This window comes from Polyergus mexicanus, unplaced genomic scaffold (genome assembly GCF_030449975.1).
Source record: "Polyergus mexicanus isolate NDT 795.1 unplaced genomic scaffold, iyPolMexi1.0 SCAF_3, whole genome shotgun sequence".
Taxonomy (NCBI): domain Eukaryota; kingdom Metazoa; phylum Arthropoda; class Insecta; order Hymenoptera; family Formicidae; genus Polyergus; species Polyergus mexicanus.
This window is the reverse complement of record NW_027223323.1, coordinates 9183061-9197635: the sequence shown is the minus strand read 5'-3', so window position 1 is coordinate 9197635 and position 14575 is coordinate 9183061. Positions and strand designations below refer to the sequence as shown.

General features: G+C 44.7%; 2 protein-coding genes across 2 annotated transcripts in view; one reads left to right on the top strand and one right to left on the bottom strand.

Annotated features, from left to right (window-relative positions):
• The window catches only part of Calypso (ubiquitin carboxyl-terminal hydrolase calypso), a 240391-nt gene that overhangs the window by 8373 nt on the left and 217443 nt on the right, over positions 1–14575 (bottom strand). The gene's annotated exons all lie outside the window — the stretch shown is intronic.
• The window catches only part of LOC138931807 (one cut domain family member 2), a 71765-nt gene continuing 61246 nt past the window's right edge, over positions 4057–14575 (top strand). Inside the window, exon 1 of the mRNA XM_070292941.1 lies at positions 4057–8928. Within this exon, the coding sequence (XP_070149042.1) occupies positions 6993–8928 (1936 nt within the window). The 5' untranslated portion in view covers positions 4057–6992. The remainder of the gene's footprint in view (positions 8929–14575) is intronic.

The window sequence follows — 14575 nt, the reverse complement described above, 5'->3', positions numbered from 1 at the left end:
TTAATTCGAGGAATGGTCGTTGCATATTATATCATGATATCGAGAAAGGCGGGCTCCCTTTCGATTTAATTGCATTCCGCGGGACGACGAGCGAGAAAACCGATACATCAAATGCTCATTAATTCGCAAAAATTATTCGCGATGATCTTTTTGCGCGGATCGAATTTCGCCGTATCACCCGTCGCTAATCGATAAAAATTTTTGCGCTCAAAGTCGAGTCGTGGACAAAAAAAAAAAAAAAAAAAAAAAAATCGCGGTCATGCCACTGCAATCTTTTTCTTGACTTTCAAACTTAAACATTTTATATACTTCCAATATGTTTCAATTTTGCGACACATAAATTATATAAAATAATGTATTATATAATTAAAATATCTTCAATCTCTTTCATTGTTTAATTCACCTATCTATTGTTATTTTCATTTGTTTGAGAAACTCAATTTTCTCGCAGAAAGCACGATTTATCGGATATTTCGGAGAAATTGTAAAAATATCGTAAAACAGCAAAGTGGGTCGGAACATTAAAAGGATCGCGCTATTATTTACGAACTGATCTCGCGATTGAAGCGACTATATTTAGATCAAGTAAATTTACACTTTTACAACGTTTCATGTGTATATAATTTTCATGTTTCCATTTTCATAAGTAGACATCTCTTGCATTTAATTAGCCATGCTCTGTGACATTAATTCAAATTGGACGGTAAGAAATGCGATTCGTTCAAATTTCGCCGAAATTTTGCCATTTTTCTGATACGATTTGAAATCTTTTAAATCTCGCGTATCTTCCGATACAACAACAACAACAACAACAACATCAACGATTGCGCGAGAAAGTCGATGTCGTCGTCGAAGCCCATATAATGCCGCCGCTGTTCATCGATCTTACGCGCGTGAATTCGTGCGACACGTGCGCCTGCGTATACACAATACGTATATATGTACATCAATAAACCATACGCGTGTGTGCGTGTTACACAGGGACGAGCCTAAACGTGCAAGGGGTTGGTCGCGCGTATATACAAGGCTGGGGTACATACATATCGGTCGCCGCTATCGATTATTTTACTCATGTGAAACTAACCTCCTCCCCCTCCCCCTTACCCCTCGATCCCCCCGTGGAGCTCCCCACTCGTAGCGTCGCGACGCCTCGTATAGAGCGCGATATCGACGTTACATCGCAGCTCTCTCTTGTCCCTCCCTTCCTGCCCCTCCGACCATCCTCTTTCTCCTCTCACTCTGTCGTCAGCGGGAATCCCCACTTTCAGTGTCGAGAAACTACCCCCCCCCTCCCCCTCCAGGGCCGTGAAATCTTGGCATTAACGAGCCCTAATGTTTCCACTGTCTAAATAAAAAAGAAATCTTATAAATTACTGCGCGCGTAGTATATGTAAAAATCAAACTTGTATCTAAAAATTTATAAAAAATATAGAATTCTAAGAATTTTAAAATATATAATATACATAATATATATTATATATTTTAAATAATTTATTATATATTATTATTATTCTTATTTATTATTATTAAATATTTATTATTATTATTATTATTAAATATAATTTTATTTTAAATAATATATATAATTATATACAATATATATTATTTTATATAAGCTTTATAATATTCATTATAAAAATAGATATATATGTATGTATGTATGTGCGTATATATGGTAGATACGCTTTAGATACGTCACTTGTTTATATATGGAAACAGAAATAAAAAGAAAATCGGAGATAAGTTTCAGAATAAATAAAGAATAGCGCGGTTTTACAAGGGGCAATATTATTCGATATGCGAATATTACACGCGCGCACCCCCTTTTGAATATTTACTTTCTCGCATCGAAATAATCCGGCGCGGCGCTTTAATCACGCGGCAAATTTATCCGCTTGCGTTTTAAATCCACCGTTTCTTTTTCTGTTCGACTCGAACGCCGGATGGATATAAGGTAACGCCGATATCGATTTTACTTTGTCGTTGATACTCAAATGGATTTCGTTCGCGGGGGATATTCGAAGATATCCCCGTGCATGCGTTACGTTCTCTATCGTTCGAGTTTATCTCAATCTCGGAATCGAGATACTCGTGATACGTGTCAGCTGGCGCGTTTATCGAAATTTTATCAAGCTGCAAAAGCGCTTGAAAAATACTCGATCGCGCGATCGATCAATCTTTTTTCAGCGGTGCGGATTTTGAAAAGCGAATCTCCTCCCTTGCAAATAACCTTTACTCACTGCTCGTAATCCGTCGATATTAATTATTATTTTAAACTGAACTGTTAATATTATTTTATTATAGCTATTAGCTATAAGTTAATACATTCTTAAATTTATATGTATATATATTTAAATATTTTACGGCGTAGAAAGAATATATTTTTAAAATAAAATAAAATTTAATTGAAATTTGTATGAGAATGCCTAAAAAATTAATGATTTTAAATGCACAGAATAAAGTAAAGCATAATTTTAATTTATTTTTGAAGAAGCAATACTTTAGAAAATGTTTTTAAATTAAATCTGGAAATAAAACTCAACTCTTATAATTCTAGAAAATTCCGTGGCGCGGAGTCTGGAGTTTCAGCCAAGTCGCGATCCTCTAAAAGAAAGTGCTGCAAGTGGAGTCGAATCGTGGATGTGAGTCATCTGTATTGCAATTGTGCGGATGAATTGAATTGTAAATGACCACCCTCGGTCGTATAGCGGCGCATCGGCGCCCTGTATCTGACGCACACCCGCGGATCGAAACGCCAGGCATATAAGTCTCCTTGTTTCAAAGTATGTACTATATTCCTTGGCAACTACTTAGCAAACAGTCCGAGGCAACGCAACGCAAAGCGCCCGCGTGTGATCGCTCTTGCACTGTGTAATTCCATCAATGGCTTATACAGTCCTAGATTCCGCCTTTTAAGAATCGTGTATAAATCCGCATCCTATTTATTTCCATTTATATCTATTTCCGCAGGTGAAGCGGGAAACGCTTAATTTTAACGGTTATTTATTTATACGGTAATTTATTATTAACATTAATTAATATTAATAATCATATTAACCTTATTTATATTATTTTCTAATTTCGATTTTTTATAAGCCATAAAATATATTTGAGAGATGGTAAAAGAGAGAGATATTAAAAGATAATATTGCACGAGAGCTTCTTATCACGTTTATGAAATTTACTAATACAATTATTATTATTTTTTTTTTTTTATAAAAAGAAATATTTATAGAGAGCACAATTTTCGAAATAATAGTTATTTAAATTCAACAGGTTTTATCGTTAAAAATTTTCTTTACATCTTCTCTCTTACACATTATATACATAGTATAATTAAATAAATTTTCGGTAAACAATCACGCGAATACATCGGTGGAAAGATACCGCGATTGCTGCGTCGATCAATCGACGGATCGATATCGCTGACAATGGCGCTGATATCAAACATGCAACTCCGAATGGAAATTAATCGATCTCGCCGCTCGATGAACAAGACGTTGCATCGAATTGGCCGTCTATCGATAAAATCACAAAAAAAAAAAAAAAAGAAGAAAGGATAAAACGGGCACGCGAAGCCATATATCAGAAGCTAGAAGCCGACTCGCTTAATTGAGAAACTACATTGCGCGTCGTTCGGGGGTGCCAGATACGGTCGAGTAGTCCCTGGGCCACCCCTGACTCGTTCGCCTTCCCCGTTCCGTCCTATCCCCCCGTCCCGTGTTCCTCTTTCATCCTTCATCCCCCAAAACTGACTCGTCTCCTCTCCTCGACCCCTGCGTATCGAGTTCGTTACAGATCCCCGTGGCGAGATCCCCGCCCCTCTCCCCCCGTCCGCCTGTCCACTCTCTCTCGCACCCCCCTTGTACGCTCCTCAGCTTCGTCGACCCCGTCTCGTCCCGAAAGAGAGAAAGAGAGAGAGAGAGAGAGAGAGAGAGAGAGAGAGAGAGAGAGAGAGAGAGAGAGAGAGAGAGAGAGAGAGAGATTGAGCGAGACCGGCACCCTCCTGTCGGAGGCTCTCGCGTAGCGTAGCATTCGCGATTTGCGCAACTCCGCATAACTCCGTGCGAGAGCGCGAGACGCATTCGTTTTCTCTCCGTGTGTCCCAACAACACCACACACGATTTGACCTCGTGCGCATCCTTGTCGTATCTTCCTCATCTCGAGATCGCAGGACGAGAAGAGAAGGAAAGAAGAAGAGAAAGACAAGACTCGTCCTCCGGAAAGCGGTCGATTTCTCGAGGAGGAAGAAATTTGCGTTCCGGGAAAACTCTGCGACGGAATTCGGGAGCACGAAGACGACATCGGAAAACAGCGGGGTCTCGAGGGTGCGAGGAGATAGAGGGAGGGAGAGAGAGAAAGAGAGAGAAAGAGAAAGGTAGAAAGGGAAAGAGGAAGAAAAGGCATCGTGGCGCGGCGCGCTTCTAAGCGTGCGCGCGCGAGTATCGGCGAGTCGCGGATATCGAAGTCGAGGATCCGGTCGTCTCGCCAAGGATCCGTCTCCCTTCGTCGTCGAGGTCGTACACCATCGAACGAAGCCGTCGAAGCCGATCGATCGAAAGCGCGCGGCCGAGAGTTCGATACGACGCCGACGTCGTAGAGTCTCTCTCTCTCTCTCTCCGTAGCGGGCGGCCATTGATCTCCGTATCGACGCCAGCCACGACCAATCGTCGGCGATCCCTCTTCTTCTCTCGGCCACCCCTTGGTGTTTGCCTGTGTGTGCGCGTGTGTGGGCGCGCGGATTCCGTGTAGCTCGATCAAGTTATCTCGCAGATCGTTCGTTCAACGCAGTCTCCGCGGAAGAGGGACGACATCTTGGAAGAAGGAAACAGCTCGGGATAGTCATGGAGGATGATGCGTGCCTTATCGGCGTATCGACGTTTCGATCCTGAAGAGGAAGGAGGTAGACGAGATCGATTTTCGCGATTTCGAAGACTGTTGGACTGCGCGCGCGCGTCCGATGAAGATTATGGACCACATCGGGCCGTATCGATTCGATGATCGATCAAGGGCTAGCTTCGGGGTTGAGTAGCCTGATTGATCATGGGAGAAAAAGAGAAGAAAAGTGCGCTCGAGACGAAACTTTGTGCAAAGTAACTTCCTACGAAGAGAATTACTACGTCAACAACCCAGTTCGAGAAGAAAAAGTTGGTCGGCAATTTAACAAACCGAATCATAACCAATTTCACAAGGAAGGAAATTGCGAAAGACTCGAGTTCCTTGGAAGAAAAATTTTTTAAGCGTTTCTCGAAGAGAAATCTCTACGAGAGTGTACTCGCAATGTTTCTCGAAGATACGAGCAACCTTTTTGCTAAAGACAAACGACGATCGCGAATCGAATCGAGCCGAAAGCAGTCTCATTAGTCAGTTGGCTAATATCGCTGGGTCGAGGTCGTGGCGGGCGCAGGTGACGCGAGTCGATGTTTATGCTCGAAGTATCGGCCGCGCGCATCGAACTACATTGGTCACGAGGTATCGGAAAATCGATAGAAAGCTGACTGACGCCAGCGGCGGCGACGTCGGCGGTGGCGGTGGCGTTGTAGTTGGAGGTGGCAGTGCTGGTGGTGGCGGGTGAGACGTCCGTGTCACCTACACACCCTTAGTTACGCGCCACTCTGATGGTGGTGGCTTAGCCGGTAGTGGTTCTTGTCACTTTTGACGCTCTGCATGCGAGGTTATCCTTATCGCGACCCACCAAGAGGATAACCTTCTCTCGAATGTCGTAGAGAGGAAAACAAGAAGACAATCGCGATTGTCGTATCTTTGGCGGATCTCGACTATCTTCCGGTGGTGAAACGAAATCTGAAGTCGCGCGCGAAGAAAATAACGGGTGTCACCGTCGTTTCGAAACTCCGTCTCCGGCATCTCTTTCACGTGGACGATAGACTCTTGTCCGCCGCGCGGAGGAGAGGTGCGAAGAGCATCACTGCGCAAGTACCTACGACAGTAACACGGCTTCGACAACGATGTGCTGGAGCAGTGATAGTGACAACGGTGGTAGTGGTGGTGGTGTTGCGTGAGCGATTACTCCCCTCCGTGAACGAACGAACGAATAAACTGACACGTGGCGGGGAAAGGAGAAAGAGGAGGGGAAAGACAGAGACGCGGTCACACCTGGACCAGGAGAGGAACTGTCGCGGCACGCGACACGAAGAAGCGCGTGAACGGAATAACAGTAGTATTATAGTAGTAGTACAACGGTAGTAAAACGGAGACCAGATGGCGGTTGTGCCGGTAGTGTGAGCCGCGAGATATTCGGCGTAGGGACCGTTAGGGGAAGGAGGCGGGGCGGAAGAATCCCCAGTAGAGAGCGGGACGGAAAGTGAGAACCGACCCTCTTCGCACCGCTTCTGGGCCCGCTTGTGGCCCTCTCCTTCTCTCTCTCTCTCTCTCTCTGTCTCTCTCTCTCTCTCTCTCTCTCTCTCTCTCTCTCTCTCTCTCTCTCTTTCTCTCTTCGTTTCTTCCATTAGAAGAGAGCCGGTATACCGGTGCGTTCGCACTCGGGCGCGCGAGCGCAGAGAGCGTGCGCTCTCACTCGCTCCGTACTCGTGCGGTGTCATGGGCACACGGTGGTCGTTGCGCTACCACCGGATACTTCTTACGTTGATCCGAAGTCGCGGTAGAGTCTCAGCATCAGCATCATCGTCGTTGTCGTATTCGCCAAGTATTCGTCGGGAGGATCGTACACGTCTTCGTTCGCGGTCGTGCGATAATCAGTGACGGCGAGATTAGTGTGATCAGGAGGAAGGAATCGTAACATTTCTCCCCTCCGCCGAACAAACAATTAATTTGACGTAAATAAAAAGAAGGAAACAAGTGTGATACGGTGCGGTGCGGTGCGGTGCGTTGCGGTGCGTTGCGTTGCGTTGCGGTGCGGTGCGGTGCGGGTGCGGTGCGGTGCGTCGTCGTCGTCGTCGTCGTCGTCGTCGTCGGCGAACAACAGCCGAAGGAGCGAGTGGCAGTGCGCCCACTACCGAACTAGATGTGCGTAAATGGAAGGTATAGGGGACATAGGCGATCATCAATCGCATAGCGAGCAATTACTGGACTCGGTCGATTCCCCGGTGGCGGTGTCTACGCATGGCCGGGGCAATGGGGGCGGCTCGAATGGGAACTGTGGGGGTGGCGCAGGGGGAAGAGGAGGAGGAGGAAGCGGCGGTGCAGATGGAAGTAGGGGTAGCGTGGTCGGTGGGGGTAGACATCACAACCACCACCATCATCATCACCACCACAGCCACAGCCACCATCACCATCACCGCCATCATCAACAGCAGCAGCAGCAGCAGCAGCAGCATCAGCACGAGGTCGCGCACGAAACAGGAGGCAACGGTAACGGGGGTGGCGGTAGTGGTGGTGGTGGTGGTAACGGTGGTGGTGGTAACGGAGGAGGTAGCGTCGAGGGTATGTCTTCGTCGGCCTCTCAAAGCCCCGACATCGCGTGCGCGAGCCTACCGCTGGAACTACTCGCGGCTGGCGCGCTCGGCGTCAAGGAGGAGCGAGACCTCGCCGCCGCGGAGGATCTGTCGTCGTCCCAGGATCCGCCGAGCGTCGGCGGAGGTGGTGGCGGTGATAGTGGCGGCGGCGGCGGCGGTGGCGGCGGTGGCGTTAGCAGTGCCAGCGGAATCGGAAGCAACGACGGCGGCGGACGCGCCGTCGGTAGCGACAACGGCAACGGCAACGGTAGTAACGGCGGCAGCAGCGGTGGCGGTGGAGGCGGCGGCGGCGGCGGCGGCGGCGGCGGCGGTAGTGGCAGTGGTGGTAGTAGTAGTAGTGGCGGCGGTGGCAGGCAGAGCGCGCGGGAGTCCCTGTCGGTGATCGTGCCGCCTCAGGACGTGGACGTGGACTCGCGCGACGCCGACGACTCGGAGCTCCTCAGTCCGGGCAAGCTAACGCCTACGTCCGGGATAAGCGTGTCGGTCGCGAGTATGATCGACGCGACGGACTTCAGGGCGATGCAGCCGGAGCCGACGTATCAGACACTTACCTCGGTGGCCGAAAGGATGTCGCCGCCTGGCTTCAGTCCGGGCTCGTCGTACGCCACGTTGACGCCGCTGCAGCCGTTACCGCCGATTTCTACGATGAGCGACAAGTTCGTTTACGGCGGTCACGCGGCCGGCGGCGTCACCGGCAGTTTCGCCGTAATGCAGAACAACGGCCTGGGTAACATCGGCCTCGGTATGGGCGGCTCGCCGTATGCGTATGACAAATTACCCTCGATGGGCATGTCGCCGCCGCACAATTATCCATCGCCGGGCGCGGGTCTCCAACCGAGCCCGTTGTCGCCGCAGAGCGCGTATAGCCAGAGCGGCCTTAATTCGCCGCACAAATCCTCCGCGAGTCCCCATTACGATCCGGCGTTTTTACCACGGTTGCAGCAGAGTCCGGCGGCGCTCAGCCCGTCCTCGCCGCCGGCGGTCACCGCGACAGCGAGTTTCGCGCCATCGCATCATTCACCGCCCGGCACGCATTCGGTGCCGAGCGCGGCGTCGCCGCCCCCGACTATGCAGACGCAGCTGCAGCAACAGCAACAGCAACAGCAGCAACAGCAACAGCAGCAGCAGCAGCAACAACAATCGATATCGCAGCAGCAGCAACAGCAGCAAACGATATCGCACACGCAACACGTGCAACATACGTCAGTCGTGATGAAGACGGTGTCTACGGCGAGTAACGGCGGCGCCGGAGAAGTCGAGGAGATTAACACGAAGGAGCTCGCGCAGCGGATCAGCGCCGAGCTCAAGAGGTACAGCATACCGCAGGCCATCTTCGCGCAGCGAGTGCTGTGTCGGAGCCAGGGCACCCTCAGCGATTTGCTGCGCAACCCGAAACCCTGGTCCAAGCTCAAGAGCGGCCGCGAGACCTTCCGGCGGATGTGGAAGTGGCTGCAGGAACCCGAGTTTCAGAGAATGTCGGCCTTGCGGCTAGCAGGTTAGTTGTCCGCGCCAAGAGACGTTTCTCCTCGTTTCATATAAATAAAGCCCCCCAAACCCCCCGACCCCCCTTCACGAACCACTCAAATTACTCGAAACTACACTATCAAAAAGTCCCACCTCTCTATATCGTATATTTCGTGTTCTTTTCATTTCTATAAGAAAAGAAAGAAAAGAACCCGGGCTTTGACACCGACGTTATCGTCGTCCTCGTCGTCGTCTTCATCATCATTGTCGTTGTTCGTCGTCATCATCGTCGTCGTCGTCGTCTTCATCTTCGTCTTCGTCGTCTTCGTCGTCGTCGTCGTCGTCGTCGTCGTGTGAGTCTCTCGCACATGTAGTACATGTATACACGTATAAATGTCACAAACACGTTGTGTCTCACGCTTCACATACACACGTGTCTCGCTGCTCGCCTGTGTTCTCGTCCTGTGCGTCCTCGATCATCGATGCACAATCGATGATCGCCAGAGATTCTTCGCTGTCAAGTTTAAAAAAATAAAAAAAAATAAAAAAAAAGCACGCGTTTGCGATATCGCGCTTTAAAATGATAAAGTTAAAATAGTTTCAGATTAAAGTAGTATCTTAAATGTAGGAAAAATCGGGATGCCATGTCAAATTCTATTATTTTCACATCACTAAGCAATATTAATATTTAGATTTTGAATAATACTGTGGAAAAAAAGTATAAACTCATAGTTTTGTTTAAGAATTGCTTTGTGTAAGAATTGCAAAATTATGAAACAAGATTATGCGCAAGTAAAAAAACTGCGCTTCTCAAGATACATTCAGAATAATTATAGAGACTTGTATCTCCGCGTTAGGATTTTTTCGCGCGAAACATTGCACCTGATAGACCGCGCGTTGTATAAGACCCCCCCTCCCCCCCCCTCCCAACCTCACCTATTCTTCTTCCAGAGATATCCTTCGATTCAAAATAAACTGCACCCTATCTGATAACGCTCTACTGGAACGAGCTTAGAAAAGAACAGCTTCAAGTTACTTACATTGATTAAACTTCTTTAAAAACCAACAAACTACTTACGATTAAATTATGATAAGACTTCCTATGTTCGAAAACAAGAAAAGAAAATATTGATGATAAAGCACATGCTCTTTACGCTTCTTATGAATATCAAAAAAAATGATTTATTAAATTCTCTAAAATTAATCGCTTTTTTAAATTAAAAAAAAAAGAAAAAAGAAAAAAATGTGTTTTGAGATACTTCTTAATCCCAACTAAAAAGATATCCATCAATTATATATGTCGATATACATCTATCAAATGGATACTTTGATAGTTTACGAAATAAAAATTGCTCCCGAGTATAGACGTAGCGATGGTCTAAAATCTAAACTAGATAACAATACATATATAAAATAAAAAATGTGCAAGGCGATCGAAGACGTGTAACGATTACGAAATCGAGCGTTATTAAGGTACTCCGGCAAAACCAGGATGGGGCGCTAAATCACACGCGGCAACACGTTTTGGGGAGATATATACGCGCGCAAAAGATCCGCGCGGAGCGCGCGCGCGGACAGCGGAAGCGCACACGTGGCTGACCCACGTGGGAGAGGCGTTCCCTTCCATATCATTCAGAGATAGACGCGCGGAATAACACTTTTCGAATTCAACATCCTTCGTTCGCGGGGGGCCCGATGCGGCGGCGCTCCGCGTCGCGGCGCTCGCCGCTTGCGTCCGGGTATTGATCGCCGAGAGAGAGAGAGAGCCGCGGCGGCGGTCACGCGGTCGCCGTCGTCGTCGTCGTCGACGATGACGGGCATCGTCGGGCGCAGCCGCGCGCGACCTCGGCACGGCTTCGTCTCGCTTTCCGGAGAGCCGCCATGTTCACCGCGTCGTTCTTCCCTCTCTCCTCCGTCTCCTCCACCCCATCCCTCTGGACCATTCTCTTCCCGACCATCGGAATCGTCGCGCGGGACTTTCTCGATTTTCGTGTCACTCGAGCATGATCGCGGAAAGCGCCGATGATCCTCGCGATCGAGTTTTCCACCGAGAAGGGAACAGAGAGAGGGAGAGAGAAAGATGTGTATGCACTTCAAAAAGTTGATCTTGAATAATCTCTCTCTTTGGTAGTCCAAGAAAAGATATTTAGGATCTTTTCTAAGGATTTTTTTACAATTATATACACAGGAATTTCTCATTAATAACATAACTCTTGCGACTTTAATTTCGACAAATCCGATAAATTTCGAGTGACCTATTTTAATGAAAATATCGCGGAATTGTCATTTCTCCACACACATTTACAATTTTCAAAATTATGTTTTCGTAATTTTCTAAGCTTTAAATTAAAATTTTATTAAACTACAATCTTCCCCTATCTGTAAAACTGACAAATATTTTTTCGTGTGTGAAACTGGATTTATTCGATTTAAAAATATTCTTCAATCAATCATAATTTTTAAGAATTATTCCCTTTCAAGGTTTTACATTTATTTAAAAATTTGTCATTAAAGCTAATAATAATAAGCTCACAAGTTGTCGTATGTTTGGTGATTTAAAAGTTTCTTTCCTATTAAAAAAAAAAAAAAAAAAAAAAAAAAAAATGTTTATTTCTTGCTTGCCTTTTTCTTTTTTATTTTTTTTCATTGTTTAATTTATATATATAAATTCTCCTTCTCTCTCTCTCTCTTTTCTTCGTATTCTGTCATTTCTTTGCGCGTCTACCGAGGCATACACATAACATCGAGAGAAGAGAAGATATCTCTGTACGATATAAATGTTCCATCGACAATTCCTCATAGTACGAAACTCTTTTAAGGTCGTGTTGCGAAAGGCCAAGGAAAAGGAGAGAAAGGAGGAAAAGGAGAGGAGTGAAGAAAGGACGCGGCGCATGGGAGTAAAAAATCGCCGCGAGGAGAAAATGCCGAGAAGAAGAGAAGAAGGACTCGATTCAGTGTCTTTCAAATTAGAGCCTCTCTTCCCATCGTTTCCTACGTGTCCCTCTCGCGAGGAAACCCGTCTCGTTAGAACGCGGATCCAAACGTTTCGCGAGATGAATCTATCGCAAATGAATCTACCTCTGAATCTACCATCTTTCTTATCATATCTATAAATCTAATAAGCGTACAAATATAGCTACGTCTCTAAAAAAAAAAAAAAAAAAAAAATCTTATTTAAATTATTATTAATAAAATTTCTATTTAAAAAGAAATTTTATTAATATGAGTGTGTCTCCAGAAATTAGAGTAAAATTGACAAATTGAAATTGAGAATATAAATAATTATTAATATTAATAAGTGAAATTATAAGTATACGAGAAATTGTATTCATAAATTAAAATCAAAATATAAATTATTTAAAAGAGATACGAGAAGAAAAGCGAAAAAAGGCTATTACTCGGAAAATAAGTTCCTTGAGGAAAAGTACATGTAACGTAATTTGAAGGTTTTCCAAACAAACTGCAAATAATTCGCTCATGCCGTTAAAACGGCGGTCAATCGACAAACCTAACGTTGCGCTTTTATAAATTGCCTTTATTACAACGCCGCTATTGTTGTTCGTGCACGAATTCATCTAGTAATGACTACAACGTGTGCTGGATGTGGTTTGCGTTTAATTGCGTTCACCATCGTCGTCGCTATCGATCGTCACATGAGGGGGTCAGGTGCATTAGTCACGAGGTACCTTTTGTATTTACTTTCGCCAAATGTATCCTATATTTCTGAAGTAACTCAATGATTCACATTCATTTCGCGATGATAAAGTTCTTACTCGACTTACACGAGGTTTTCACGCACATCTGTAGGCTTTAAAAAAAATTTTCAAGCGGGAGTTAAAAATAATAAAGAGTTCTAGTCGTTTAGAATTTAAAACAATTCGTATTTTCTGAGGATTTTAAATTTTAAATTTTTAGTAAATAAATTCTTAGATCTAAGATAAGATAATTCCTGAATTTAATTTGAATTAAATCATACATAAAAGTATATTTATAAATTAAATTAGATGAAGAAAATTAAGTAAATTAGATTAGATAAAGAAAATTAAGTAAATTAAATTATTAAGATATTTTTGCATTTCATGACGAAAAATAACAAAATGTTAAAATTTCATCGAAATTCGATGCATCTAACAAATGCAGATACACCTCTCGCATAATTAATGTCGCTTTCCCTCAACATCGATGCTTGATATCGTTCTTTAGGTCTTACCATCGGTCGCGCATGTGTCTTCTTACATACACTGGACATAATGGGGAAAAAAAAAAAAAAAAGAAAGAATCGATACGGTTGTGTCGTTTCCCTGTCTCACGCGGGCTTATCGCGAAATTACATCGCTACCACGAGCTACGTTATGTTTTTAACAACGCGATCAATACCGTGTCGTTCTCGTAAACACAAATTTTTGAATTCTTAAGTTTGCGAAGATGTCTAAGATATATCGCTTGTTCATATTAATTTAGCACGAGAAGTGTTCGTCTCATTTTTCCATTTTCTCTAGATAAAGTTTGGAATACTCCTTTAAAAATAGTTACCTAGAACAAGAGATTAAAAAGTTTTTCTAGATGAAAAAGAAATATATATATATATATATTCGCGATCGATAAAAATTATATACAATTAATTATCTTACATGTTCTTTACTTTAATTTCATATGATAAATTTTCAATGGTTTATTTCAATCCTCGGATTTATATCATTAAAGAAAGAATTTACGATCTTGTAAATTAATATTTAGAGATTATATGGCTAATTAAGGGTTACAGGCATTTCGTCCTTTCTTCTACGATTCACAAATTAAAATAACCATGTCTCTCTCTCTCTCTCTCTCTCTCTCTCTTTCTCTCTCGGTCTGTTGCACTTTCACGTAGCGTGGCGGACGCTATGCGGTTTCCACGGTACGTTGACGCACAGCACGCGCCGAAACGCGACACCCGGCAGTGTGGAGAGGCCCTATGCGTGCTCACATGTCGGGCATAGCATGAATTCACCCCCGCGTGTCCCGCGTGCCCGTCGTCGTTCCTACGGGATATCCTGTCGGCTCGCGGGGAACGCGTTCGCCGACTCTCCCTCCGCCCTCCCGTTTTTATCTCTCTCTCTCTCTCTCTCTCTCTCTCTCTCTCTCTCTCTCTCTCTCTCTCTCTCTCTCTCTCTCTCTCTCTCTCTCTCTCTCTCTCTCTCTCTCTCCCCCTCCCCACCTTCCCCGATCGAGAATATTCAAATCTCTGGATAAATTTCGGCAACTCTCCGAACTCTATATGTCGAGTTTGTATAGACGTATTATTTTTAAAACGACACCCACACAAGTGTGAGCCCAACGAGCGAGCAAGTTGGTGCGATGACAGTCGCTGCAATGTCACTCGCGACTCATGATTATTGGATCATTCGAAAAATCGAATATTCTATTTTTCCTGGCATAATCTTATTAATAAGTCTGCAGGTACAATATATATCGTATTTAATTAAATTTACAGCTAGTTATTAGAGATATTAATTCTCGCCCATTTGGATCTTTGAATTTTTTTCTGAATTCCGGAATTTTAATTCTTATTTTCTCGAATGTTTGAACTTTGATTTTTTCCCAAATCGTCGAATTTTACATAAATTTAGAATCTTATTGAATGTAGAGAATAAACTGACATTATTTTAGTGTGCGCTCTTACTATTCAAAACGAGAAC